This window comes from Onthophagus taurus, chromosome 10 (assembly GCF_036711975.1).
Source record: "Onthophagus taurus isolate NC chromosome 10, IU_Otau_3.0, whole genome shotgun sequence".
Taxonomy (NCBI): Eukaryota; Metazoa; Arthropoda; class Insecta; order Coleoptera; family Scarabaeidae; genus Onthophagus; species Onthophagus taurus.
Window position 1 is genome coordinate 3,982,394 of NC_091975.1, and position 21,187 is coordinate 4,003,580.

General features: G+C 33.6%; 5 protein-coding genes across 9 annotated transcripts in view; 1 reads left to right on the forward strand and 4 right to left on the reverse strand.

The window, feature by feature from the left end:
- Positions 1 to 281: 281 nt before the first annotated feature.
- On the reverse strand, positions 282 to 1,869 carry LOC111428487 (transmembrane protein 127-like). The gene is made up of 4 exons (XM_023064024.2): positions 1,702 to 1,869; positions 1,388 to 1,650; positions 1,031 to 1,333; positions 282 to 981 (listed from the first exon to the last, which is right to left on the reverse strand). The coding sequence occupies exons 2-4, from the start codon at positions 1,608 to 1,610 to the stop codon at positions 803 to 805; spliced, it is 705 nt and encodes a 234-aa protein (XP_022919792.1). The 5' UTR covers positions 1,611 to 1,650; positions 1,702 to 1,869; the 3' UTR covers positions 282 to 802.
- Positions 1,870 to 4,949: 3,080 nt separating this feature from the next.
- On the reverse strand, positions 4,950 to 5,686 carry LOC111428488 (pupal cuticle protein 27-like). The gene has a single exon (XM_023064026.2). The coding sequence runs from the start codon at positions 5,632 to 5,634 to the stop codon at positions 5,023 to 5,025; it is 612 nt and encodes a 203-aa protein (XP_022919794.1). The 5' UTR covers positions 5,635 to 5,686; the 3' UTR covers positions 4,950 to 5,022.
- Positions 5,687 to 6,020: 334 nt separating this feature from the next.
- On the forward strand, positions 6,021 to 6,985 carry LOC111428486 (cuticle protein 2-like). The gene is made up of 2 exons (XM_023064023.2): positions 6,021 to 6,119; positions 6,176 to 6,985. Exons 1-2 carry the CDS (start codon positions 6,111 to 6,113, stop codon positions 6,893 to 6,895), a joined length of 729 nt encoding a protein of 242 aa, XP_022919791.2. The 5' UTR covers positions 6,021 to 6,110; the 3' UTR covers positions 6,896 to 6,985.
- Positions 6,986 to 7,437: 452 nt separating this feature from the next.
- Positions 7,438 to 8,434, reverse strand: LOC111428483 (uncharacterized). Its single transcript, XM_023064021.2, has 2 exons — positions 8,332 to 8,434; positions 7,438 to 8,269 (listed from the first exon to the last, which is right to left on the reverse strand). Exons 1-2 carry the CDS (start codon positions 8,380 to 8,382, stop codon positions 7,535 to 7,537), a joined length of 786 nt encoding a protein of 261 aa, XP_022919789.2. The 5' UTR covers positions 8,383 to 8,434; the 3' UTR covers positions 7,438 to 7,534.
- A 5,455-nt stretch (positions 8,435 to 13,889) lies between these two features.
- The window catches only part of LOC111428473 (Octopamine-Tyramine receptor), a 35,392-nt gene continuing 28,094 nt past the window's right edge, over positions 13,890 to 21,187 (reverse strand). For 4 of the 5 annotated variants that reach the window (XM_023064003.2, XM_023064002.2, XM_023064005.2 and 1 more), the window contains exons 2-3: positions 18,467 to 18,548; positions 13,890 to 15,734 (exon numbers count right to left, since the gene is read on the reverse strand). In XM_023064003.2, the coding sequence (XP_022919771.1) occupies positions 14,386 to 15,690 (1,305 nt within the window). In that variant the 5' untranslated portion in view covers positions 15,691 to 15,734; positions 18,467 to 18,548 and the 3' untranslated portion in view covers positions 13,890 to 14,385. Of the gene's footprint in view, positions 15,735 to 16,095; positions 16,199 to 18,466; positions 18,549 to 21,187 lie in introns of those variants that run through there. The other variant, XM_023064006.2, reaches the window with a different exon arrangement.

Sequence of the window (21,187 nt, forward strand, 5' to 3'; positions counted from 1 at the left end):
TTGTGCTGCTGAAACGTGGTCGATGACGCAAAAAGACCAGAGGATTTCAGGGGAAGATACTCCGTAAGATTTTCTGCCCTATCCAGGAGGAAGACAGGCGAGGATAACTGGGGCATCTACACAGGATGGAGCATGGCAGACTCGCGCGAAAAACATAAGCAACCAAGATTATCGGATATTACACTTGTTGTTTTTTGTTTTGCGTAAAAGAGGTTGCAGTACATGGTTTGCTAATCTTTGTTTCAGTGATCACGGATAAATAAAAAGTAATAAAAGATTAATTAACCAGTAAAATATGTATTTTCTTTTCTTTTAAATAGACTGACATATAATTTATATTTTGGTAAATACATAAATATTGATGATGATTCAATTTTTTCCTTAAAGTACGTTGAAAGACAGCACGTAGACGTACAAAGTCCTATTATTATTATTTTATTTAATGTTTTTGTATTAACCATCATTTCTATATTTTTATTCAATTTTTTTGTTAATAATCTTTAGGAGGTCGAAATCTTTGGTGCGTGACAGCTACAGCTCTCGCCGCTTTCTGACTCGGACTAGAAACATTCTGATATCACAATACATATTTATAATAAACGACAAAACACATCTTTGCTTTCGTTTCAAATTCGGTTTCACATCGAAGCCTTAACGATAAAAGTTCTTCTTATTTAAAACTTTTTTTCTTATCTTAGTCTAATTTAAAAACAACTTAACAATAACTCTAACAACAATAAGTCAAATTCAAATTTAAAGCGAATTTATAATGAAAAGTTTAAGGTAAATTTTAATGGAATTTTTATGGAGTGTAAGGTGGGGGCGGTGCGCTATAAGGAGGTGGTGGTGTTTGTGAGTTAAAAGTATCCATATTATTTTCATTAAAATCGTCTATTAGGCACGTATCATCCGCCCTGTATATCGGCGTTGGAGTGTTCATTAATGTTAAGATACAGAATGTTCCAACAACAGATACGGCACCTATAAAATAACCATTAAAAGTCTTTTAAAAACAATTTTATTTTCTTACCTGCTGCTGTTATTAAATAAAACCCATATCCATAAGAAACAACTGTTTCCACAGATGGATAAAGATCAGCTAATGAATCATCAAGTAGCATAGCAACGTAATAACAAGTACTTATAATTGCAAGTACCCACAGAACAGTACATGTACTTGCCATAGCGTATTTTCGCATAAAATTATAAATACTACTCTTTGGTCCAACTATGTGAAGAAAATATCCGCACAAAGAAAATATAATAGCCATAAAACATAGTAAGATAATAACCCTCATCATATTTACGATAGTTTCATTTATACAATTGTACTCTAAAAACCACATACCTTAAATTAATTTAACACCTACATTTAAAATCGACGTACCGTTATTAGGATACTTTTGATAAGTATATCCAAAGCTAAAAAATAAGCTTAGAGATAAGCTGGGGGTACAAACACCCCCGGAAATAACAAACCAATCCAGTTTAACCATAGACATTGCAACGAGTGTAATCGTTATCATGTGAACTATAGCACAGATCACATTTTTGTCTTGATTGTGTGGGTGCAACCATTGGAAGGTGTTTGAACAGCAATTCGAGGACATTTCTTGATTTATTTATATATTTAAAAGTACAGATCTGTTTCTAAAATGAAAATATTGAAACTTTTTGAGGTTAAGTACAAATTTTACTCACTCTGTTTTAAAGAGGTGTTGAAGTTAAATGTTAGATTAACATTATTTATTAGGTATTGAATGCGGTAAATTGAATTGTATAAGATCGAAGTTAAAACGAACGACGAGGAAAATTCGGAAATGTTATGAGGAAAACATTGTTTTGACATTTGACGTTTATCTTGGGGATTTTTGTTTTTTCTTCATATCAGGTTGGTATAAAGTTTGAATTAATTAATTTTTATTGTCAAAAACTGTTTTTTTAATTAATTTTTTAAAAATAAATTTGCAACAACACGATTAAAATTAGTAATACTTAATGATATTCGAGTTTTTTTTATTATTTTAGGACAATTCAGGAAAATTAGTTTTAAAACCGCGGTAATTTTGAAATTTAATAAGCAATTGATTTTTTTTAATGATGTTATTAAGAAATCTGCAATTGAATCACAATCCTGGTGTCTTTTCTATACTGCCTTTGCATTCATCGCATTTGGGCAATACTAGTCTAATACTAGCATCATTCGTATACTCTGTTTTTAAACCAGGAGGAGTATTTTAAATTTGTCACCAGATTGACCTTGCACGTGATTGGTTGAATGCGAGGAAGGTTCACACACAGGCAATTTTGAATTTTGATTTTGAATTTGAAGGTTAGGTAATTGATAATTCGACAGTTTCGTGTTATTATTGTATATTTTGTGTTCTTAAACCCTTTTTTATTATATTTTGAAATAAATACACTCATAACTTCAATGTTAATTTGTATAGTTCATTTTTTTTCTATAATACCTGTCAAATTGTTGTAAAGTTGGCAAAATTAACAGAGAGTTTTGTTTTATCATGTTTTAAAATAGATATGTCACACTGACGTTTGAGCTTTCGTTATTCAAAAAGAAAAAGTGCACAAAAAATGTTGTGGAGTGTTTATTTGCCATTTATTTACCTAGAAAAGGTGTTTTGTTGTATTTAATTACTTTGTAGCACGTTTTTACAATAAATATGTACCTCGTTAAAATCGTATTTATCTAAAAAGTTATTAGTATTTTAACCTCAACTATTTAGTTACTGAAAATGTTACTAAACGAAAATAACAAGATAACAAACGAAAATAAATACAATAATAAGTAAATAAATAAACAATAATTATTAATTTAAATTTACCGCCAAAATATCTAGTGATATTTTCTGGTGATTTTTCCCAGTGTAAATCTGACTTTCGCGTTTACTCCTCCTGGTTTAAAAACAGAGTATAGTTCTAGTGCAAGTGTTAGTTCTAGTTTTAATTGTTATTCAGCGCTAAGTTGTATATTTTTAAGTTTCGGGTTTAGCCCTGTGTCTTCAGACGCTGAATGTTAGGTAAGGTTAGTTTTGTTTACAAACATTAATTATACCATGAAGTTTTCTTTGGCAATTAGTAATGGCAATTATAGCGTGAAGTTTTCTTTTGTAATGTCAATTATAGCGTGAAGGAATGTTCGGTAAGGTTAGTTTTGTTTACAAACATTAATTATACCATGAAGATTCTTTGGCAATTTGTAATGGCAATTATAGCGTGAAGTTTTCTTTTGTAATGTCAATTATAGCGTGAAGGAATGTTCGGTAAGGTTAGTTTTGTTTACAAACATTAATTATACCATGAAGTATTCTTTGGCAATTTGTAATGGCAATTATAGCGTGAAGTTTTCTTTTGTAATGTCGATTATAGCGTGAAGGAATGTGAGGTAAGGTTAGTTTTGTTTACAAACATTAATTATACCGTGAAGTTTTCTTTGGCAATTCTCTGTTTTTAAACCAGGAGGAGTATTTTAAATTTGTCACCAGATTGACCTTTTATTACTTGATTGACCAGAGTATAGTCCATTTTGGATTTCCATTCAGATCTCCTTTATTACATACACAACAACAAACAATTTGAATTGAGGTGCCTAACCGGAATTAATTTTGTTGTGTTTTTCCAGAAAACACGTACCTACCAGAAGCATTTTGGGACACAACAAGGATTCCTATTCCATGGTGGTTCGGCTGGAAATTAGAACGGAAGCCACCGTTGTCGTTGGTTTGAAAACACGACAAGAACAGCTCGCGACTAATTAATTGAAGTAGTTCCCGCTGGCGGTAGAGTTTAATTCCCAGTCGACAACCATAAGAGAGACAAAAGTTTAAAGTGTATTGCATTTGCGCAGGTTTTGCTCCTTAGCGGTTTAACCGGTGTCGCATCGTTCGGCAAATATAAGGTCTTTTTATTCTTTATGTCCTTAACAGAAGCTCTTTCGGTTATAAGCTTAAAAGCGTACCACCATTAGGAGTCACTTTGGTCTCGACTACGTGGAAACTTCACGGAAACACGTTAGTTTCTACGCGATAGTAATAATTATTCTATGAAAGAGTTACTGTTTCACCACCAAAACCACTACCAACAACAACAACAACAACTATTACTACAACGATAATACATTTTCGAAACGAACGTTCGAGTAATTTATTGCTTATAACTTTTAAATTATCGACGCATTTACAAAACCGAAATGTACGTTCGTGTAAAATATTTTGCAATAAACGTATCGTCAAATTGTCGTTTATCGAGATTTATTAGTTGTTATACACTTTAAATCCTATTGGGAGGTATTAGTTAAAATTTAAAGAATAAATGATTTGCAATAGTAAAAGAAAATTAACCCACATTTAACGTACGAAAATACGTTCTTATTTCGTAAGAATTGCCCGCGGCTTCGAACATCTCACCACATCATATACGATGGTAAATTGGTAATTAAAATACCATCGAAAATCGAAAATAACGATCGACCTTAAAGTGTTCTTGTTTCGTAATTTGAAATGGATTTCGGGGCATCATTTTTTTTTAGTATTGAAAGAAAACCATAAGAACTCGGGTTTTAGTTTTGAATCTTTTATTATATCTTGGCGAAACGCGGCGGAAGTTATGTTTTCGATTCAAAGGAATGGTTTGGTATGGAATTCCCTTGGTTACTGAACTTATAGTCACGACTCGAAACTACATTCTGAAGTGAATAATTTACCAAACGGAATCCTTTAGTACGTGAAAACACAATTACTGAATGCATCGCCTTGTAGATTCGATGTTGCGAGTAAATTTTATAACGAAAAATTCAAATAAAAATAGTTTAAACAATAAAATTGAAAGCATCAAATGGGTAGTAATAAAACTCCCGGATGTTTATTTTCAATTCTATTATTTGCTTGCTAAATGTGTTTATTTTCTGGAAATTTTAAAATAATTAAAACAAATTTAAATTTTAAATTATTTATTTCCATTAAGTAATAAATTAACTCGGTCATTTTAAAATTTACATCAAAGAATTTAATATTGATATCCACCATTTACATTTTCACTTTTCGCATTAACACCTTCATAATTATTACTAGCGTATCCATTAGATCCGCTATGAACATCATTAACACTCAATCTCGCCGCATCGGAAGCCGTTTTGGTTATAGCCTCGTTGATATGTTCTCCGGCTGGTTGAAATCCATTTTCATCGGCGATGTACGTTACAGTATACGTTTTTCCATCATCTCCAACATAAGAATAACTTCCTTGAACAACCACAGCTTCACCATCTTGTTTGATTTGGCCGTGTTCTTCGTGGCGAATTCTATTTTCAGTTTCAAAATCAAAGTGGTAATTACCACTTCCATCATTGTTGTTGTCGAATTTGATTAAGTTAGCGCGAGCTTCTGGGTTATTGGATCTTTGGATGTTGCTTTGTCTTTCATCGTGGTGAGCTGGCCCATAAACAGGTGAAGGTGAAGCTATGGTGTATTTAGACTCATCCGGATTAATTGGAGTGTTGAGAATATTTTCATTTCCTCCGGATCCCCCAGCTGAGTTTGGTGGTAAATAAGTTTTATCTAATTTTCCACAAATCACTGTAGAGATGAAACAGAGTGCTAAACACGAAATGGTTTTCATGATTTTTTTTGATCTAGTTTATTAGGTGTTGTTGTATTTGAGGATGTTTTTTGAACTGACAACCTAAAATTTTTTAGTGCTTTTATATACGTTCAAAAATCTAAAGAAACCTCGTTACATAAACTTGATTTCTCACCTCATCAAGGTTCATCTTTCAATTTCTTCTCTAATTAGCCTTTCGTTCGCCATTTATCTTTATCGGATTGCGTCAGATCTTTAGGCATGCATCGAATAGAGTAAATGCGAGTAGGTAATCTGGATTGGAGTCGATCTCAATACTTTCATTTTTTATTTCGGGTACATACGCCGACGCGTGTTACCTTGAAGACGGCGACCGAGAAGAAAAACGCGTCTGGTATCATCTCTTAATTAGACGATCACCCAGTTTCGGATGGTATATAAAGCGATCCAATTGATTTACAGTCATCAATCGTTCAGTGTCTTATACAAGAACAACATCACAACGACAAATAATCATGAAAGTGGTAAGATGGGGATTTAATTAAACTTGTTTTTTTTTAATAAATTTTATTTGTTTTAGTTTGCCGTAGTACTTTTAGCAGGATTAGCTTATGCAGGAAGATTGGAAAATACTTATCTTCCTCCGGGAAGCTCAAAAACAGCTGGTGGTGCACAATTTTTAGCTACACCCTTTAATGGGCCAACTCAATCATCGCATTTCCAACCATCTCAATCTTTCCAACCATCCACTCAATATGGATCTCCAATTATCCAAGCTAGAAGACCAGCTTTCCATCAATCTCCCGTAACTTCTTATGGGACTCCAGCACATTCTGCCCCATCCCCTGTATATGGTCCAGCTGACTTTAGATCTAACAACCCAGAAGCTAGGGCCAACATCATCCGAGCTGACAACTCTAATGACGGATCTGGAAATTATCATTTCGAGTATGAAACTGAGAACAAAATCAGCCAAAATGAGCAAGGCCAATTAAAACAAGTCACTGAAGGTGAAGCTACCGTTGTTCAAGGAAGTTATTCTTACGCTGGGGATGATGGCAAAGTTTACACAGTTAACTATATTGCTGATGAAAACGGATTCCAACCTATCGGGGAACACATTAATCAAGCTATTTCAATGACTGCTTCTGATGCTGCTAAGAGTGCCATTACTGAAGGAAAAGGATACAATTATAACTCTCAACAAGCTTACAAGAGTTATCAAGGATATTCTGGAACTAACCAATTTAATGGACAAACCTACAATCAAGGAACCAACAATGGAGGGTATAGATACTAAGTAATTTAAAATATCCTTTATAGAAATTAATATTTTTGGTATGCAAAATGTATAAAAAAATATAAATAAAAATATTTTAATAAATTCAAACATTTAAGTGAATTTATTATTGATTCAGAAGTAACATTCCCTTGTGAGAACTACGAATTTCCAACAACATAATAATTTATATCCTCCATTAACAGTACATCATCGGGTCGATGGTGGACAATAGGTTATTGTGTTGCTGTTCAGTAGCCGAGGTTCTCGATAATTTCGAAAACAAACCATCAGTTATCGAATTGAAGACGTGTCGAAACACGTTTCTCAGTTCACGACATTTATGGGGTTTGCGGCGTGGTGTAAATAAGGAACTAATTTAAACTTGGGAATTGGAAAGGAGGGGTGACGCGCAAAAGGGTTATGAACCTCGTTGTAAGTGTAACATTAAAGAGGATTTTTAAGGTGTAGCTACTTCTCCGGGTTGGATGAAGTATGTAGAAACTTCGTAACGAGGTGGCCAATTTACCAGGGTTTGACGAATAAAACTTTTTAAAGCGGGATGAGTTCAAAGGATTACATTTTATTTCTGCAATATTTTTTTATTCAAGTGGTTAATTTTAATATACATGAATTAAGTAAAATAAATTAAATTAAAATTTATTTTCCGGGTGGCAAATAACCGCGATTTGGTCCAGATTGTGAAGGTCTTTGTGGGGAAGAGAATAAACCTGGACCATTTCCAAATGGTTGTTGTTGTTGTACTTGTGGTACTCCTATTGGGAATCGTTGAGGAACATCTTGTGGTTGGTATTGAGGTCTTGCACTTTGCCCATATCCTTGTGGTCTACTTTGAGGAATACTTTGTGGGCTTGGACCATATTCTTGAGATGGTATTCTAAATCCTCCTGGTCTACCTGAATCGTAATCTTGAGAATCTCCTTGTGGATAATTTTGTGGTCTACTTTGTGGAAAAGCTGATCCTATTTGACCAAATCCTTGAGGAGCGATTTGACCATATTGTTGAGGTACTCCTTGCGGAACACTTTGTGGTACATTTTGTGGAGCAACTTGCGGATACTCTTGAGATCCTGTTTGTCCAAAACTTTGTGGTCTAAATTGTGGCCTACTTTGTGGAAAACGTTGAGGTTGTTGATACTGGAATTGATTTTGCAAACCTGGTCTTTGATAACTAGGAGAAGGAAATTGACCCGAAGAAGAAAATGGTCGAGAAGTTGATGGAAACGATGACGATTGAGATGTTGAACTTGTTGATCCAATTGGTGATTGTAAAATGTTTCCTGATCCTCCAGCAGAAGAAGCACCGGGAGGTGGAAGATATTGACGATCTAATCTTGCTGCCGAAGCCAAAGTAAATATGAATACAAATCCGAACTAAAACAAAAAAGTAAATTATCAAAATAAAATAATTTCTTCGAATAATTAAAATAACTTACCACAATCATTGTTTGGCAGTTGATGTTAAAGTAATAAAGTTTAGAGTACATCAACTTGTTTTTATAGTAAACGTTGAAAAGCCGATGATGTGATTCCTAACATACTCGACTCCAAGGTTATAAAAACCAGGATCCGGGCGTAAAAAAGACTCAAATCGTTTTTCTGGTGATCGAGACCTTACCGGGAAAAAGGCACCATTATAAAATTAATAGTATGGAATTACCGATGGAGGCTTCGAATTGCGGCCTCACATTTTTTTTTCTAACTCGACAGGTTTAATTACTCCGATTGATTTCGACCTGGAGGGAAACGATTCAATTTGTTCGTTTCGTTAGATTGAATTTTCTGTTCAACGGTATGATGTAAATGCTGTTACGAGATCAATTTAACATTTTTTATATGCAATAAAACTCATATGCACGCGGATTTACTATAATTATTGTTCTGCCGATGACGGTTTTAATTGAAATAATTTACTGTTTGAAAATGATAATTGAAAAAAAATATATCTATTTGAGTTGGAAATGTGTGTTGTTAATGAAATCATTTAGAAACTAAGTGGTGTCTTTTCATGAATTTGAAAGCTGGTAATCAGCCGGGCTTTATAGTCGAGAGGCTACTGAACTAGTTCAAAGGCAAATTATACATTAGCGAGCAAGAGGGGTTAATTTCCACTTCATTTTGCAAGCGCCTTCAATTTGTTTTAGAAAAAATGAGGATGTTAAATTTAAATTGAAATTGTTTTATGTTCTCTATTTTATATTTTTTTATCTAAACAGTCATCTAAATCATATTCTATAATAACTAAATTCATACTGAAAGCGTGCCGAATTAATGGACGTTATTTGCGAACCCAACCCCAGTTTTGATTGAAATATATTCTGTATCGAACCACATAAATTACTCCGCGATATTAATGAACCAATCTACCCAGTCGAAGTTCATTTCAATAAATCAGTCTCCGTCGCGGACGAAATTCGTGCTTCTCGTTCTCGATCAATTTTCTCGCTGGAGAAGGTACATAAAACGGACATTGAGAGAAACCTTACTGCTAATTGATATAACCGCGCGATCGAGGATATAGAAAATTCTATTTATAAAACGATTACGTTACATGTAAGTACACACAAACGGAAATTACCGTTGAATTTTAGAGTTATCCACGAAAAAATACTTTATAGACATAAGTCACCAGGTCGTGGTGGTGTTTTAACACAGTGCAGTTTTATGCACGGGAGGCGGCCGGAACAGGACCACACCAGGATTTATGACGTTAATTTCGAATTTCCCTACAACCAGGTGGCTCAGATGGGATTTACGCCGCTGTAAGTGGACATCTAATAAATATATTAAAGTTTAAACGAGATTTGGACCCCACCAAAGTCTAATAAAACAACTCACCAGAGAGCAGTATATGAAGTATTGTAAATATACTCCTAGAAACTTGCAATAAAGTGATTATTATGTATGATTAGTTTCTGCAAGTTCATTTACACCAGTTAGTATACTAAGTTTTAGATTAGGATTAGGTTTAGATGTTATGTTCGTTTTTGGTTTACATCCTTTACATTATTTATCGTAATAATTTGTACAGCTAGCTACAAACACTTTTGTACTTGCTCACATGCCATTTCATTTTCATCGATGCCAGTATGATTCAGAATGCAAAATCATGAGCAAAACTAATCACGGCCGTCTTCGAACTATTCGATCTAAATTCTTATCTTCGTAACACCGATGATTCTAAATTCATCCTTGGATCATACTTGGAACAAAAAATGGACAAGAAATAAAGAGAATAGTAAATGTTATAAAATGAAATTATATCATTTGCACTTTTTATTTCTTTTACCCCATCAAAATTATCATTTAAACAAATACGAAAGTGTAACCTTTCATTAATTTTAATGAATCTTGAAGATTGATTTAAAATACTAATTAACACGACAAAGGTCTTATTACCTTTACCTTTTGTCGTTCTGTTTGTATATCATTTAAATTTTGCTGAGTTGCCAAAAAAAGAATTAGACGCCCGTTCTTTTTTCTTTTGGATGATGTAATTTAAAATTGACGTAATCCTTGAGGTGAGACGCAATCGCGAAGAGTACGTTGGTATTAAAAAGATTTTGGGAAGTGAAGGTTAATCATGAAGAGAACATAAATCGATCGTCATCTTTATTTTAATAATATTAAATCTAATTTTAATATGTTTTAGTGTTTAAATTACTCAATCGAAAAAGGACTTTTATTCCTTTGTTATCAAATGAAAGGAATACGTACCCTGATAGAATCTCAAGACACTTCTATACGCTTGACTGACAATTTCTCAGAATATAATAAACACGCGCTTCCTTCCGGGGAAATATTAGATTTTCTCTTGAGTGTCGTTGAAGTAGGTCGAATAGAAACTCGTTAAAAATGCGTTAGACAACTACTAGTTGCCAGCGTTTTCGTTTTGTTCATTGATGAACTAGTCTATGCTTGAGAGATCCGCATGTATTATGCAAGATTGCACCTTCGAGGTTCTAATTTCGAGCAGAAGCTTTAAAGTTCGTATCCTCTGGTGGTTCAACTTTCAGGTGGTGTCTTGAACTGTAAAGAGACGAACTCGAAAACTTTATATTTCGTTGTTATTACCTTCATGGTGTATTCAAATATGCTAAATTTGTTTAATTTTTAATTTGTTTAAAGGTCCAAGTCCCCAAACTGGGGAATTGCAACATGTAATTTCCTCGGTACTAATTCGCCATTAATATGCCTCGGTTTCGGGTTATTTAATTAGCCAATTATGGGGTTGCAGTATGTTGTGTTCTGGAGTAATACAATAGAGAATGCACTGTCACAGATTTGCTTAGAAGATAGCATCTAGAGAATGATCGGGGAATTAGGTGGAAAGGAGGGAAATATACAAAATTCAGTATCCTCTCGTTAATGTTTTGGGTAAATAATTTAGAGGAATTCTCTTCTGGATACGTTTGGTATAAATAATTAAATAAGGGTTGTTAAAGGAGAAGGGAAAATATATTTGCCCAGAAATTTCTAAATAATTATTTTTTAGCTTAATTTAGCAAATTACAGAAAAAAATGTAATCAGAAAATATTTATATCCCGAGGTGATCTTACTTTTACTTGGGCTTTTAATAAAATTACTTTTGCCCCGTTTTTCCATTACACATAGTGTCTTTTGCTGGAAGCGGTGATAATAGATTGTTTTGAAACATAATTGGGTCGCAAAGGAGGTAATAAAGTCGCAGAAAAGTGTGAATATTTGTTAGTGTAACACAAAACTTGTGCAACATTTTTTAATTTGTACGAAACTGCTCCACCCACCTGGAGCGAGACAAATGAAACTTTTAATTAAAATTGCGTGGCAAACAGTGGCGTAGAATTGGTCCGAGGCTTTTAAGTTTTTCAGGAAACGCAACAACCCTGCACTCGACGTTAAGCGAAAGGAAAGCAACTCAAAGGGGAAACGATTCACTAAAGTGTGTGGAAACGCGGTTGCGTTAACCGAAAACAACGAATATGTTCGGTATTAAATAGCAAATTCCGTTCGATCGGAACGTTGAAAAGCCGCGGGGTTTATTAAAAATTCCGCTAAACGTCTATCGCTTAGCTAGAATTCAAAATTGATGTCAACGTTTTAAGCGACAGCGTTCGATATTGAATTTGAAAATACCCATGTTACATTTTACTATTTTCAGGTTTTTTTTTATATACCCAGGCAAGAGAAAAAGGCGAAAAAGCTTGAAATAAAATAATTAAGACGGAAATGGGGAAGCTTGTATTAAATATCACGACAGCTGAACTTCATTAAAATTCAAAAGGGGCGGAAAGCTTCGTGACCTTTTTTCAAAAGGTCAAACATTAGACCATTTTAACTTCGTTTGCTCTTAAATTATTTGGTTAGCTGCTGTCATTTTTATCTTTGAACATTTTTACAATTTTTTTTTAATTTAAAATATTAAGGCTATATTTTGCTCTTAATGTACTGCAGATTTTCATGATATATCTGTTACAGATGTTGATGCAACCTTTGTTACCATTTATGTTTCAGCTTCTATAATTAGCAATGGTTCAGAAGTTATTAAATACGCTACCAGACCATGATAAGACCATGATGGAAGATCGGTCTCTTTTCACAAGCATTGATGTGGTCTATGCCAGTGGATAAATCCAAGTCGTGCTTTTGACCAGTGGCCGTACCATTGGGATCAACCTCTCAGTGGCAGAAACGGATATCAGCGGGAAAGAAATTAAATGTCTAATTGTCGCAAAATCCTTTTACGTAAGCACCTACGATCACATGAGATTCTCCTCCATGATTAAATTTGGATTGATTGTTGGGTTGGGTAGGGTTTTGGGTGTGAATAATTTTAAGAGTAACTTCGTTATATTATTTTAGTCCCAAACATCATATAGACAACCCAAATCACCGTTCGATATATGTCATTAAAATCAATACTTTAAAACATTCTGTTATTTCTTTTATGATGTAGATTCAAGGGCAGAGAAAAATGTAAAGCAGATCAAAATGTTAGAATTGTATCAAAATAGATGAAGAACATTGAAGTTATTAAGGTAAGTTAATTAATAGAGTAATTACTTTTTCCATGCTGATCATGCGTTAAAATACAAGAATCATCGATACCTCCAATTGCCATTGATACTCCGGTGGTAAATTAAAGACCCGTGTTAATTAATGCTCGTAATTAAGGAAAATTGAAAACTATGTGCACGGAAAATGTATTTCGTGTTCTGTGTCTAAATTCAGTTCCGATGCCTAATGGTTATAAAGCTTTGTTAATATTAAAGCGATAACTAATATTTTAATAGTCATAATCTTACAATAAATTGAATAACTACATTTATTTTATTTTTTCTTTATACCTTTGGAGTATTCTTTAAAATATCTTTATGGTCATTTTTTTTCATATCATTTTCATAAGAACGAAAGTATCTGACCTTTGGGTAAAATTCAATCTGTCTGTATACAGCCAAAGGCTAGGAGATAGGGAAACAGTCCCGAAGGATCTCAAGGAACGTCATTCCCTTAAACGCGATGTATCCTTACATACCCGCATATTTTATTCAATATGTATTTTGCGCTTCAAGTTTTCTCTGGGATCACAAGGAAATTGCTAGGTTTGATGGGAAATTTCTGGCTTTAAGGGTTGACCTAAATTTCCATTTTCCATTCGAATCATAAATCTTTGTAAAAGGAATGATAGATGTTTTTGTTTTTTTTTTCTTGCGAAAGTTGGGGAATATTTTTACGTTAATCTCTATGACGTATCTTCATCAAAAGTCTGTGAGCGCATGAAAAATAACGTGTAAATATCTCGTATATTAAGGGGATATACGAGGAGTACTCGTGAAGGTGGGCACTGTATATTTATCTAGGAGGATAATTTATTCAGAAAATTCCCGCTGAAAAATTACCTTTCAGGGCGACTATTATTTTTCTACCCTATTTTTCTTTTCATAACCCTCGTATATTTCTATTTTCTCACCAAGTAAAAAGTATGAAAAGAGAAAACAACAAAACACATTTATTTTAGATTCGAACGTGTTTACTTTATTTAGTTCCATAACTCAGTTTATGTACATTTTTAGTTTGGAAGTCTTTATTTTTTTAAAACTAGTTTAAGAGTAGATTTTCACATAAATCTTACATCGATTTCGTTCAGAAAGTTTTTAATCCTAAAAAATAAATTAACACGCGAAATTTATTAAGTATTAAAAAAAATGTTATTTATTTTTAATCACAGTGTATGATATATATTTTTGTTCTTGAAGCGTTTCACAATGAGCATATTTCTTTTAAATCCTAGAGGTATTTTTATTATATAATTAAATAGGTATTTTTATTTTTAATAGTTTTGTGACATCACGACGAAATACTTACACTTTCACAGCTTGCGACGACTTCCTGGGCTCTAGGAAATCGTGGCGAAAGCTCAAAAATTGGAATGTACAAAGGTTTATTTACAAACTCTTTATTACTAGAATGTAAACGAATCGACTTTTTTTAATTTATTACATTTTAGATTTTAGCTTAATTTAAGCAACTTTTTGAAAGCTTTTCTAAAGTCCAAATTAAATATCGTATAAATTATTGGATTTAATGTAGAATTAATATAACCTAACCATGTTATGAATTGAGATAGTCTAGGAGATGGTTCGCATTTTTGACAAAATGCCACTATAACATACATTAAGAAAAATGGTAACCAACATATAACAAATACTCCCATTATGATACCAAGGGTTCTCGCCGCCCTTCTTTCTTTTGAAAGTGATATTCTTTGTTTTTCTTCGATGAATTGATAAACCATACCTGGCTTTTTAACTGGAGGAGGAGCAGTGGGCTGTTTATTTTGATTATTAATATAGAGAGCTTCTTTACAATCAGAAGTTGAAGGAATCGAATTTTTCCTTTGTGACCCAGAAGTATTTTCGGCATTATCAGTAAAAGAATCTTCATGAACCAACACCGGTTTCAAATAATTACCTTTTTCAACGTCCTTTTCCTTCTTTTTCTTCTTACTTTTCTTCCTCTTTTCCTTAAATTTCCCATTAACAGGCTTCTCTTCACCTCCCTCTTCATAATTAGTCTCACTACTAACAGACTCCCTATCATGATTTTTATTATAATTCGGTGCTGGGTTCTTCGTCACCAAAGCATTTAATTTACTAGCCCTCGCTCTTTCCCTTAACCTTCTTTTCGTTGCAATATAAATCTCAACATAAACAATTGTCATAATAAAAAGTGGGATAAAAAACGATCCCAATGAAGAATAAACCACGTAACCACACTCCTCCGTTAATTTGCAAATTTTCTTTACTTCAAAATCTTTCGGATCCCAATCGTTCCATCCCATTAATGGCGGAGAACTAATTAACAACGACAAAACCCATATGCCGAAAATCATCCACAAAACCCTCTTCAAAGTTCTCTTTTGAGCGTAATTAATCGGATCCGTAATCGCCCAGAATCTGTCCAGAGCTATACCGCATAGATTCAATATCGAAGCGGTACAACACATGATGTCAGCGGTCAACCACATCTTGCACACATGAATATCGAAAATCCAATTACCTATTATGAAGTAAGCGACGTTCAAGGGCATCACTAAAAGGGCTACGGTTAAATCTGCCACCGCTAAGGAAACGATAAAGAAATTTTGAACTATTCGTAACGGTGGATGAGTAAAAACGCTGAGTATCACCAAGATATTTCCAACTATCGTTAAGATTATTATTAGGGAAAGAGTTAGTATTGTTATTATTGCTTCCCATTCTGGTACTGCTAATACACCGAGTGATGTCTCGTAACTTCCATTCGATTTGTTCATTTTCGATGATGAGTTGGGTGATGGTTACATACAGGTTTCAATATCTGTAACAAAGAAATAAATATTATTAATATTTTCGCCTTAAACTTTTCCAGGAGGAGTGGATGTGAAATACAGTGTGTACTGGCTTCATCTTCACTGGAATAATCCATTGCTATGAAAACTTGGAGTGTTTTATATCAAGATATTGAGGCAGATATTATAAAATTAATCAATTATTTCTATCCGTTTCAACTTCAATTATCACTTGATAGTGTTAATCAGATTTCCATTGTAATTGGATAGTTCAGTTAAGAATGAAAACATCGTTCGTGAAACTTGGTTGGGTTCTTAAAGCGAGTACTTTTGACATAAATTTCCTTCAACGTGAAGTAGAGCAGGCACTCAGTGGATAATATCAATTACCTGGGAATATTTTAAAGTGGTGTACGGCTTCGGGAACCATAATTAAAATTAACGAGGGCTACCGCAATATCGGACCAGGATCCTGCCGATCCAGTATCAGTCCTGGGATGCACTCAACGCTAAATGGAAACAAATGAGCATCGTGGCGCAATTTCCTTCATAGGGATCGGTTTAGAACGGAGCGCGAGATCGTTCACCTCGGACGTTAACGCGATTAAAATTGCGCGAGACTGGGTTCCGGGTACGATAATTAAAAGTAATCTCTGTTATAAATAGATGTTTCCAGAATCGCTTGTTGGGAAGTGTTATGCTTTAGTGGTAACGTAAATTTTGGTTGATTTAAGAGAGAAGCGACACTTATAGTGCAATAACAGCAAAAACGTTTGGAACTCTGAACGGATTTAAACTTTCTGGGAGTGAAATGGTAATAGCTGCACATGCTTAACATTTCAGTGTCCTTTATATTTCATATTCCTCTCGAATCGTTATGTTTCAGTTCTATTATGTACTTTAATTCAATAAATTATCTTTATTAATTAACAGAGTTAATTGAAATGGTGAGGTTATTGTTGAAACTCCCATCTTAATTCACCACGATAACGAAGTTGAAAATCCAGAGATTTCAGATCCGGACCAAACTTTGTTTCGCAATTAAGCCGAGTCCAGGTCAAAAGTGTGCACGTAAACATAAACTTTTAAACGCAGCAAATTCCGTTGGTTTCCTCCACGGCTACGCGCTCGTAATTGGGTAATTTGGTTACGGTGTTGCGGCAAAAACGTTAATATTGACGCCCAAAATTACGTACTAGAAAATTTACACAATCAGAATAGTTCGACAACAAACAACCACGAATTATAATACTTCTATACGAACTGTATGTTTGATGTTACCGAGGCACGTTTCCTATCACGAAACTACGTGATCATATAATCCTGCATTACGAGCATGTGATCTTGCAATAGGCGAATTCTGCTGACTGATTCAGCAGCTAACATTCAACCCCTATTGAAAGCAAATAATCCCTGTTAGTTTCGTGCAAATATCCTACTCCTAGAATTCACTATATGTTACCGTTAATTATTAAAATTTCCTCATGAATTAATAGTTTATTACGATAATGGGAACGTGTTTAAATAGAAATTACGAATATTACGTATGAAGTATTTACACGAATTGGAGTAGCCAAACTACATTGTGTTATGAATCTGTTATAACTTGTAAATGTGTGGTTTTTGTGGCCTCTACACCACGCAATTCATTTACTTAAATGTTTAACATTGCTACTAACACAGCGTCTTTAGACAGTTTAGTGTAAAACACAAATTCTCTCTGCATTTCCATATATCTCCTCCTGCATTTGCGTTTATATAGTTTCGAGGATAAACAACTCAAGTTCGTTTGTAGGATGATGTTAATCAACAATCGACATCAAATTAATTAATAGTAAACTTAACTTGGAAAGGAGAATAACAAATATGAAGTAAATTGGCAATTTTTATTTCATTTGTTTTTACATCGATCCCAATTATGAGTTTTATCCAATTTACCAATTTATATATATTCTATTTCCCCAAATTCAGATATTATCTCTTAGGATCTTACTGGAATAGCTTAGAATAAAAATTTCGACTAAAAATGATTCATAACTTGTTACGGGTTGAATAACGACGTAGTCGTCCAAAAAGCTTTACTTTACTTTTAATTTTTGACAAAACACTTGTACTCTTTACTTTGAGCACCGTCTGATTCATCACAAGCTTTTTCTTCTTCGTAGACAAGATGACCACCTGTGGTGAGACTTTCCAATATTTACAGAAAAATCATAGTACTTGGGATAGGATTGAGATTATGACATAAAAGCCCGATTTAAAAACCATCTCATTAAAGACCTTAAAAACCTTGTACCACCTATAATAAAGGGGAAATAACTCATCTGTCTTCTTCATCTCTGGGTAAAGAACAGGTGTAGACCAAATCGGCTGAGAGTTGACAAAATGGGGTGTAGCCTGTGTCAAGATCAGCAGAGAAAAAGGAAAGATTATTCGGAAAATGAAGTAAAGGTTTTCTTAGAACAAAAAATTAAATCATCAGAAAGATAAAAAAAAATAACTTAATTAGAATTTATTTAAACCCTATTGTTAACCCTACTATCCTCTCTAAACAACAATATCCTTTTCAAATAGGACCTATTTATTCAGTTACTATGTCAACCTATTATTACAGTATGCATTGTCCACAGGAATTCGAGTAAATTTGAAACATATTCCCAAACAAACTTTAGAGACTATTTAATTTTAACCAACCTCGCTTCAATTTACTCTGTTATTTCGTTTACGAACACTGTTAACAAAGAATTTAATCACTACTTACTTGAATTTTGTTTTGGGTTGTTTCAATTAACATCTGGACCTTTGAAGATTAAGTGTTTCGATGATTGGAACGAATCCATTTCCTGAAATAGAAAGAGAGGATTAATTCAATTATATTTAGTTTTTGAATCTATTCAATCCTATTGGTGTTATTTTGGTGAATCCTTCTCGCGTTAATTGCCTTTAAAACGTTCGGGAAATGCGTTTAAATTTAGAGTTTCTAAAGTGTGGAAACCGCCGCCGGGTAAATAGACGGAGTTTTCGCGCGTTTTACCCAATTTAGCGCGAATTAAAACGGGCTTAATGGCATTTAGAAAGCCGTTTTTCGGACCTATCTTCTCTCAAAAGCGGACATTTGCCGTTTTAAAAGAGAGAGAAACCTCTAGTTAGTGTGTAATATATTTTGGAAAAACAAATAACCTCTTTGTTCGCTGTATGGTTATTTTGACGTCGGTAAATTTAACTTTTTTTCTTTAAAAAGAGTACCAGATCTCGTCTTTATTCGTGTAGAGTCTTTTGTTCGTTTCGTTGATAGCCCTTATATTTGTTTTAACGAAACAGGAGCTCGTTATTTTATGGAACAAGAAAATAGGGGGTTTTTAACATTAAAAAGGCCTCATTAACGCTCTTAAATTTTCTTATTGATTATTTTATTATTAAATCAATAAAATCAAATAACGAGTTGTAGATAAAAAAGAGCATCTTTATAGGCATTAAATGGAAGCAATTTGTACGAGAGTTCTTCTTCCAACTGAACACGTTTATTTCGTTTTTTTAGCTATTTCAAACGCGATGATGTCTTTCCAGTCACGTTCTACAGTGACAAACTTGTAGTGTAGTCAGAAACATCTCGACAACGTGTCTGGGGGAGATATTCTTTAGATTCTCTCTCGCAATCGGAAGTTAAACGTTCAGATTTCGCCTTCGAAACGAATGATTCAATTTTAATCCACTTGGATAAACTTTTAAAACTTGCATTAGATGGCATTAAAATGTCGTTGCAACGCGAACGTTTCAAAACTATTGAAAAATGTTTTCCTCTTTCTTATTCCATTTAAAAAAGTTTCTTTTTTCATTATTTGCATCTAAAAGTTTTAAGATTCGTTCTGAAAACTAAACTGATGCAGTTATCAATTTAGATTTGCTCTTTCGATCATCAATCATTTTCGAAGCGTGGACACAGGATGACATAGAAGCGGTTCTCTATTGATTTGCCATTAATACAGAGCTTATGGGGTTATAAATTGAGATCGTTTGCAATTTTTAACTGCAACTACAATCTAAAAAGCGTTTTGAAACAATTTTGTTGCATTGAGTCCTTTAGAGACGTCTAAACGTCTTGTGAGTATTAACAAATTTTGAACCCAGGTGAAATTTGTTTGAGGAAAAACCGCATTAGAAGCACGTTTCCATCGCGTTTCATGTAAATACATGCCTCTGGATTTGGATACGTAGCACCTGCCAACGAAGGATTAACACTGTTTACAGCGACATAAAAGCGTCACCAACACCATGCTGGTAGTCGCATAACTAATCCAGACTCGAATGGTTCAAAGGAGGAGAGCTTAATTGCCGACGGCATTTGCAAGCTGTTGTTGTTGTTTTGGGATTCGAAATTTGAAAGCGTATTTGTAGACTATTAGGTGTTCGTGGTATTGTTTATTATCGGGATCCAATATTAAACAAAAAAAATAAACTTGCAAAATATCGGTTCCGCTAAAAATAAAAATAGAAAAACAAATATTTTTTTTGTTTAAATATTCTAGTTTCGTAACATTTTAAAATTTTTTACCCATTTTCAGTTGTTTTATTGTTGCAAGTAAACCATTACTCAAGTAATTAAGTATCTCAGGATTTAATGAGTCGTTAAACTGGCCAGATGTGGAAGTGCCTAACCTACTAATGTGTATTTATCTTTATTAAGGGTTGCAGGTGAACAAAAGCCTTGGCAATATCATACTTGACTTAAAGACTTAGTTTCTGAGAAACTGTGGGAGAACGCAAGCTGGAAGATTTAATGGAAGTTATCTCGCCTCATAACTCCTTTAATTAACTCCACTACGAAGTAACTTTGCGCAAAATCTGTTTAACGATAATTAATTGATCGATCATCATTTTTTCAGACAAATCTTTCATTCCTAGTTACAAACGGATTTTTTTATGAAATAGTTCAACTTTCAATGTACAAAAGGGGATTATACCAGTTACCGCATGAATTAACAATAGGTTTCAATACATTTCAATGGCTCGTTTAGTTTTGAATGAACACGAAAGATTTTTTCTAAATTTTTTTTAATTAACGCTAGCATTTACAAGAACTAAAAAACTGCTCAAGTTGAAATAGAGTTTTACTTTATTCGACTAAGAATTCGTTCGACCTTACTACTAGTAAACTTTTGCATAAAAGTTACCTCGAACAGAAAATGGAGGGATTTCAAACTACACTGCTCTCTTTGACACTGAAACGGGTCAATTGCAGGAAGTTCGCGTCATAAATTTGTTCTTTTTCCTTTACGACTTGCAAAATCCCACTGACATTTTTTGCCACTAGAAAGAAACGAATTGAAAGGCGAAAAATATTATTATATTGGATTTAGTGAAAATAATTTAGTCACATATTAAGATCGAGGACTACATTCAAATTAATTAAGTTCATAATATATCATATTAAGGTCATAAATATCTGTAGACAAACACTTTTCTAAATGATGTAGCAGAACAC